Source organism: Electrophorus electricus, chromosome 12 (assembly GCF_041902795.1).
Source record: "Electrophorus electricus isolate QZ-2024a chromosome 12, ASM4190279v1, whole genome shotgun sequence".
Taxonomy (NCBI): domain Eukaryota; kingdom Metazoa; phylum Chordata; class Actinopteri; order Gymnotiformes; family Gymnotidae; genus Electrophorus; species Electrophorus electricus.
In genome coordinates, this window is record NC_137508.1 from 9,127,375 (window position 1) to 9,136,269 (window position 8,895).

General features: G+C 35.4%; 1 protein-coding gene across 1 annotated transcript; it reads left to right on the top strand.

Annotated features, from left to right (window-relative positions):
* Nucleotides 1–1,917: 1,917 nt before the first annotated feature.
* On the top strand, nt 1,918–6,906 carry aifm2 (AIF family member 2, ferroptosis suppressor). Its single transcript, XM_027016591.2, is given in 11 exon segments — nt 1,918–2,358; nt 2,826–3,010; nt 3,461–3,576; nt 3,675–3,794; nt 3,962–4,008; nt 4,010–4,052; nt 4,599–4,707; nt 4,987–5,139; nt 5,669–5,869; nt 6,087–6,257; nt 6,821–6,906. Coding segments are annotated over 10 exon segments (1,221 nt in total). The 5' UTR covers nt 1,918–2,358; nt 2,826–2,835.
* Nucleotides 6,907–8,895: the final 1,989 nt, after the last annotated feature.

An 8,895-nucleotide genomic window follows, 5' to 3' on the forward strand; every position in this document is an offset into this window, starting at 1 on the left:
GCCCACATTGTCAGTTCTCTTATATTTAGCCTTGAATGACACTGTTGACTCAGATTGAGTCTGGCTGCCTCAACTCTGCCACAGATTCACCTTATATGGGCCAAATGTCAGGTATGTTGTGGACCAAATCTGGGCCAAATAAATTTACCCTATACACACAGCACACATGAGCCATATGTGTGACATGTTGTAAGAGGAAATTACAGCAACTTTACCTTGGGCCGTATGTCACACGTATTGTGGGTCAGGTATGTATAAGAAGACAGACAGAGGAATTCTTGAGTATGTTTATGTATGTATGACACCCAGTATGTATGCTGTGTGTCAGCTCAGGTCCTAGATAATGAATCACATATCCATCTTATATGGGCCAGGAGAATCTACCAGGTTCATCATAGATTTGTCACATTAGCACCAAAACAATGCCACAGTTCTGCATTACCAGCCCACCACCCCAACCCTGATCCTGCCTCTAACCACCTAAAACCTAGTAATAGATCAGTTCTACTTAGAAACAATTGCTGTTTTTGTAATTTTCTTTTCACAATTAGCTTTCATTTGTTTATTGTTTTGAAAACATAAAACAAATATGCACATTAAAATAATTTCAGTTCATAAAAATGTTCGATGTGAAAAACATTTGAAATTGTAACCTAATCTGCATTTAATTATTTTTTTCTGGATTCCATGAGTATTTCCAGAACATTTTATAAATTTAGAATTCCAAGCAAGTTACAAGTTTTACAGATTGCACGGGAACACTGCATCTTGACAAGTTTAGTCTTATATTCAGTGTTCAAATTTAGTTTTTCTTTCAAAAAATGATAACTGTTTAGGTCACAAACAAACAAAACAAGAAAAATTTGCAAGTCACTGCAGGGAACCAGACCAGATTATTCAGTTCACTGCTTGGTACACCATCTTTCCTCTCTGTCTCCAAGATGGATCTAACTTTTAATCCACTGCTCAATTTCCTGATCTGTCAATGTTGCAGTTATGGAGTTTCATCTTACTGTATCTAAAATGAGATACAGAAAGAATGTAGTTGTGTTGGTTTATGTTCAGCATCATAAAATAGTTGTCATAAATTATACATTTTTGTAGCCTTACTGAGTTCTCTTTGCTTGCCACAACATATGTAAATGTAACAGAATATGATGTTATGGTACAGAAACAACTGCCAAAAATATAACAGCTATGTTAGTCAACAATTCTAATACTTCATAATATGTTAATAAGGTACTTGATCCCTTGAATAAAAAAGCAATCTGACACTGAAATTAAATGTAACTGAAATGGACAGGTGTTTGTACTCCTGCCAGTGATGGGCTGAACACTGGGTCTACTGTGTAGAGCTGTTGCGGTTAGGATTAAGATAAAATCAACAATCAAACTACCTACACTTCATGGATTTAGAGGCAATCTGCTATCTGATTACTCAAAACACGCATCTTACAGGGTACAAAATGTTTTCTATAGCCTTGACAGATAAGGGACATGTCTGCATGTTTTCTAGCACAAATGATAATGACTTCGTATGAGCACCTACTGTAGGACTTAAATAAAATGTGTTGTATACTTCTGACAGTAATATTACTTTTACTAGAATTAATCATTTCAGCAGTAAATGCCAACAAATGCACAGATGTCAATGAAAGCTGTGACCAACACCTAGACCAAGAAAACCATTACTAACCATTACTCCTTTTAGAGTGAAGTTCTTGAGTGCTGCTTTGCCATTGACTCCAGTTCATGTTTGAGAACTTAATTGGTTTACATATTATGAGAGAAAAAATGACCAATTCTTCAGTATATAATCTTCCTCCTAAAAAATAAAAGTTATGAATAAAAAGTAATTATCATGAATTAGCATTGTCATTTTGTGACAAAACTGCTTTGGCTGATACTTCACCTAAATTGCTGTGGCGGGCTTTACTCCGAGGGGCTTTATTTCAACGGCTTTTTTTATAGGAGGTCTTTATTTAAACCTGCTACAACATGCAAACCCTCAGCGGATCCTTTGTTAACGTATGGCGTCCATTTTATTTTCACAGTATTTTTATAAATTGTCCATAATCTCGAAACTGGGTAGATGTGTGTGAAATCTGCGCAATAATAACTTCCGGATTAACTACAAACCAGGAGTAGGAAACTTTACGTCTAGTCATTGATTCCAAAAGTATGGGCAGGCTTTTAGGACAGTCATGAAGAGTATACACGAGCGTCCACACAAAAATATTTTACAACAGACAAAGAACGCCGTAGAAAACGACTTCATCTTTTTCAATACGCTTCCGTGAGAGAAGACTACGCCCACTTTTCCGCACTCCAACTCCTGCAAAAACGTCTGTAAACAAAGTCTGTAAACAAACCTCACTCTGTAAATAGTGTATACTGGACCCTGTAGTAGTATGCAATATAGTATCCAGTATGCGTCAATCACAAACCATACTACGAGGTCACATGAACGTATGAAGGTTCCTGCATGATGGGATACTGTACACCACAAAGATATCGCTGCTCTGCCAAATATTCCACTACGTGATCAGAGCTATCTTCAAGGTGTACTGCACTGCGTCATGCAACAATGGTGGAAAACCTTTCACAATTGGAGAAAACCTTCTTTCATGTGACCCCATAGTATGATTTGCGTTTCTTGCATACTGGATGCTATACTACAAACCACTACAGGGACCAGTATACAGTATACAGAAAGTAAAAGTTTGTGAACAAACTGTATATGAATAGAACAAAGAAACAGGACTCAAATAAGGTTGTATTTTGCTTCCCAGGTACTTTACTATGTTTTTTTTTTTACTTCCCAGGCACTTTACTATGGGGGGCCAGATGTCCATCAATGACAGTGTCCATGTGGTGATTGTTGGTGGGGGTTTTGGTGGAATTGCAGCAGCCCAGGAACTTAAATATTATGGGGTGCCCTTTATGTTAATTGATCCTTCAGATGCTTTCCATCACAATATTGCAGCTCTCCGTGCTTCCGTTCAAAGCGGTATGATAAACAGTAGGCCTAGTAAATAATTATTGGAAATAGTTGTACTGTGTCATAGTGATGTAACTCATATCTGGCATAGTTAAGTTACTAAAGCTACAGAACCATTCTTTCTCAAAATCACATTGCATGTTAAGTGACACACTGAATTCTATAAATATTCACTTGTTCACCCCAACCCACACACACACACACACATCTCACACATCTAAACAGGGAACTCAAACAAGTTAGTCAACTTAAGGTTGATAAGAGAACACCAATATATATTCACACTCCTGAATGAGAGCAGAACCTGCATAGCAGTTTTGACATCCTTTTTAACTATCTTTACTTTTTATTTATTTATCTACTTATTTACATTGCTGAATATATATTTTTTTTAATTTCTTAAATTATAAACAAAATAGTAAAAAATGAATAATAGTGGCAACTTTTTTCATCCCCCAGGCTTGGCTCAGCAGACATTCATTCCATACAAAGAGACCTTTGGATTGAGTTTCCTGCAAGGCCGTGCCATACAGACTGACACTACAGCACAAATTGTTGCGCTTGACAATGGAAAGGTATTAAGTGATCTTTTGCAAATATGTTGTACTGCAGTATTTACAATGATGAAAGATTGTATTGTATGTAACCTAAAGATTTTTTTTTTCTTTAACAGGAAGTTCATTATTCACACCTCATCCTATGCACTGGGACACATGGACCCTTTCCTGGAAATTGCAGTGCTGTACATTCCTACCAGAAAGCTGTCAAGCAGTATGAAGATGTTGTGAAAGAGGTGAATCTTCCTGTTTGTTATAATAACTCTGATTTCTGTTCTGCCTGTTAAGCAGTGTTTTGTTGGAACTTTGTTAATCAAGCATGTGTTATGATATTAGCTCTGTCTGTATAAACAGGACGGATGGTCCAGGTTTATTTACTTCTCAGTATATTGTACTTTCTTAGATCCAGGCATCAGACTCGGTCCTTGTGATTGGTGGTGGAGTGACGGGTGGAAATGGCTGCTGAGCTCAAGACAGAATATCCAAACAAGAAGGTAACTGTCCTGAGTGTAACAGCAAACGTAAAATATATAATTGTAAAATCTATAACTTTTTTATGGTGATTATATGGTGTCAATATGTCTGATTTGATATTCCAAATTATTCATTGTCTTTCTGATTTTATCAAGTCTATCTTTATCTTCAAAGAGTTGAACACATAATATGGCTGATCATAATGAGTTAATTGATCAAACTGTAGTTTAAGATTGATTGACATTGACAAAAACAAGTGAAAAAAAATTATGTATAGGTTCACTTGTAATACTATCTGAATTTCAGTGGACATCATTAATATTATGGTAAATGGTATGGTGGTAACAACAAGTTTATGTATATGCAAAACAATGCTCAAGATGATGACATAAATTAGGCTAAAGAATTACGATTAACATGCACATTAAAACAAACAATGTATCAGTCACTGAGTGGGTCCAAACATGTAACTCGCAAAGTAAATGCATGAAATAAATAAAGGAATTTAATTTTGAAAATCAGAATAGGAAATGGAAGCTCATTTTATTTATTTTATTTTAATGCAGGTGATTCTTATTCATTCCCATGAGGACCTAGCTGATTCAGAACTGCTTCTCAGTGTGAGAAATCAGGCCAAAAATATTCTGCTGGAAAAGGGAGTAGAACTTATACTAGGTAACTCCTTATGATATCTTTAACTGATCGTGTTCCTTTAGCATACACCCAAAGTATACAGCAGAAATGCTTAGTTTGGCTTGTAAAATTATATTGAACTCAACCAATGATACAATTAAATGCAGTGTGATTCATTTTATTGTGATGATTTTACTATGAATGTTCAGGTTTGCTTAATATTTCTGTTCCCTGAGTTAGTTTGTTGCTGTTTATAAGTGTTAATTTGTATTTAAAAATTCATTTGTACTTATGTTTTTTCCCCTTTTAATCTGAGTGTAGGACAGAAGGTATCCAATCTGAATGAGCTGGAATTCAATGTGACTCAGAAGGGCATGGTGATCAAGACTAATAAAAAAGAACAGATCACCATTGATCTTGCAATTTGCTGTACAGGCAACAAGATCAACTCAGGTGCATACAAGTCCAGTCTAGGTCAGTCCTGCTGTGAGTCTACATACGCACCTTGATGTTTGTACATGGTTTTACCTTTTTGTATTTGTCTAACTAAATAATATGCTTAATGCTCCCTTTACAAATGGGTTCTTTGTAGGTGTAATAAAGGTCCATCTCAAATTCTAATAACGTTTAACTCTAAAGTTCTTTAAGTGGTGTCTTTTTCTGCAACAGATTTTTTTCTATGAGGCTGGCTTATACATTAGTGGTGAAATTTCAAAACTAATACTGAATGTTTTATACTTTTCTACCATGTATATAGCACTGATCATTCATGTTGGGAAATTTAAAACATTAGAGCAGAGTTAAGCTGTCACAAGTTTACATAGTTGTTGTTTTTTTTTAACACAAATAGCTAAACTGCTAGCAATTGTGGAATAGGAAGTGACATCATTACATGTATTAAGACTTCTCTCTCACATTAAGCTTACTTTATTGTTATTTGCTTGTATTAATTCAGCTCTTCTCACTCTCTCTGTTTTCTGCTCTGTGTCTCATTATGTTCCAGGTGGGTCTATGGCAGAGAATGGGGCCCTGAAAGTAAATGAGCACATGCAGGTGGAGGGGTTTGACAACATATATGCTGTTGGGGACTGTTCTAATATCAGTGAACCCAAGATGGCTTATCATGCTGGTCTCCATGCAAAAGTGGCTGCTACAAATATTGTTAGCAGCCTGTCTGGAAAATCACTGACATCATACCATACAGGTAACCACGGACACCTCACCTTGCTCTTAACTGTTACAATATATGTTCTCTCATTGACTTCTGTTCATTGTTTTACATCTTAAACCTGGCTTGTTTTCAATGCATCTAATGGGTTTCAATTGCCTATTTTAATTGCACATATATATCATTAAAGATGAATTTATTTATTTACTTATAAATAAAACAGAACAATTAGATCTTTGCAGTTTTCTTACAGGAAATATAACAATGGTGGTGGCTATGGGAAGAGATGATGGAGTGGGCCAATTTAATGGCTATAAGCTACCTCGCTTCTTAGTTACCAAAGGAAAGAGTCAGGGTCTGCTGCTGTGGAAGAGCTGGAGAGAGATGGGACAGAACCCCCCCACCCCCCACCCCCCGCTAGAAGGTAGCCACAGACACTACTGATGGTTAGGCTCTACAAGAAATGGGTATAGCCAGGAAATCGCTTTATACATATGATATACAATATTTTTGATAGTGAATACATTATTTAAATGCATTACACAATGCATCAAAATAAATAGCAAAATAATGTCAGTTTTAAATTCATTCTTTTATCTTGGATTCATAAATGTTTAATGTCTAAAGAATAATTTGTATAAGCTGTGTAGATGTCATTGATTGTTTTCTTCATGCAGTTCAGTAATAATCCAATTATATTCAGTGTTCCACCATGAGTAGTAATGGAATTTTACATCAATCACCTAATAACATTAGTGCATAAATGTCACAAAATAACTGAAAATGATCGATTATATTTTGATACAGTGAAGAATTTGATTAGTTAAAAAAAATCCATAAATATTAGGAACAGGGACCATAGTGATATTTTACTCTACAATTTATTAGTCAGGACTTCTCTAACTCTTGTCTGAAAAATTACAAAAAATGGAGACACAATGACAAATTGCATTCAGTATGGCATGATTCTCTATAACCTTTCTATAGTGAAAATAGATTTAGTAACAGGTGATGCAGCCTATGGGAACATCAAGGTGCTTGATATTATTTCTGAGCATGAGGGCAATGAATGATACCTAGTCCTTCACAGGCAATGTAGACTGAAGCTAAATCAGGAAACATATTTTAAAACATGTAATCCCATTAATGTAGTCTCCTATATAATTGTATTTTATATATTGAAATATCAGCAAGTGGCATGAAGGTTTTGGTAAAAGAGAGTTTTTTAACAGTGCAAAGAGTTCACTCCCATTAGGGTCACCAGAAGCTTTGTGGAATAATGTACTTTCTTACAATTATAGAATGTGATGATTCTATGTTACTATTGCTTATATGTTCATATTAATATAAAATGTAACCTTTTTAGCATACTTTGTGGGGTCATGGTGTACAATATATTGTACTGATATTTAATAATACACATTGTTCTACAGAAAACTTTGGTTGGTGCCAGTGCTGAATATGAATATTTTATCTGGGCTAAAACTGTAGTTACAATTAAAACCCTAGATGGTACATTCACTATTAAATAACAAGTGTTGTCTAATTTGATTCAAGATAAATTTAAGATTCTCTTTAAAATGGCCTCCTCATTTAAACTATAAAGTTACAATTCGTCAACTACAGTAAATGTGTAACTTTACAATATTCTTTATCTAGTTACAATGGTTTTAATCCATGTAATCCTTGATTACAAAATTCAGGATCGGGGGACTTTTAAGTGCCAAAGTTTATGGCTGCATAGGAACCAATTCCTCCACAATGAAAAGATAAAGAAGAGGGGCAGGGGAATACATGGAAAAATAAACCCATGAGCCCATGTCAAATGCTAATGCTCAAATGCTACCTACAGTGCAAGAAAGTATGGTCACCATTCACTCAGAATTCCAATCCTTGTAAGTTGATTTGATGCAAGAACTGACTGACTTTAGACAGGGGTTTTGGTCTGATATAAGAAAAGAGTTAGTACCTTCAAGGATGACATTAACAAGAAAATCATTGATGCAGAAAATGCAAACTGCTTTTTTGAAAAAGCAGAGTTGCTTGAGTTGAAGAAGTGAACAGCCGTGTTGCTGAACTTAAGGAGACATAAAAGAAACACTCCTTGATGGTACAAGAGTCTCTACAGGCTAAGCTAAAATACATTGAATACTGCTTGAGAAGAAAGAGTGTTTGGATTTATGGCAGAACAGAGAATGCTGAGAAAGGCAATGCAATGTGCTTTTTGACTAAGCTAGTCTAGTGGTACAAAAACCTCATTTCAATTAGATATAATTATAATGAAAGTCACAAGTTCTGCAATAATCAGTTATACTAGCATAAGGTAATGAACTAAATGAAAAGGGGATGAGGGATAGTTAAAATAATCACCAGAGGTATCAAATACCCTAAAGTAGAGTTATAACAAAACCAAAATTAACAAAATACAAATGAATAAGATTCATGGTAAACCAAGTGTGATTAAAACAAAAAGGAAAAAAATTATTAAAGCAGCCTTTAGAGATGAGGTGGACTTGATTAGGACTGATTACTTAGCAAAACGAAAGGTTTGAGGGGATTATCTATGTAATTCAGACACACAATTTATGACCTTACTAGTGCCAAATATTGGGCTTTATGCTTCAATGATTTTGACCAGGTCCGACGCGACTGTTCGAGTGGGCAGAGGGGGGCTCCATTGGACTACACTGTTGGGTTATGGGCACGGGTATGTGCATGCAATGTGAAGCCAAAAGGTCATCAACACGACCCACGAACCCTGGACTAATATTGCAAAGACAGCTCAGTAAAAGAACCACTTACTAGCTTTGAATTTTAGACCCTTTCCTCAGATGATGTACACACAGTTTTGGTACTGGCTAGTTCTGTATTTTATTCTTGTCTTTGCTGAAGATTCTGGAACTGATTAATCACTGGCCACACAACAAAAAACTCCCATCTCTATTAGCAACAAACAAACAGAAAAAGGTTTGCTTAATGAAATATGAGGGTCACTGAAACCTTGTGACAAGTGAACTAAGATGAGCATGCACTTAAAAATCAAACAAAGACTTAGATCTAAA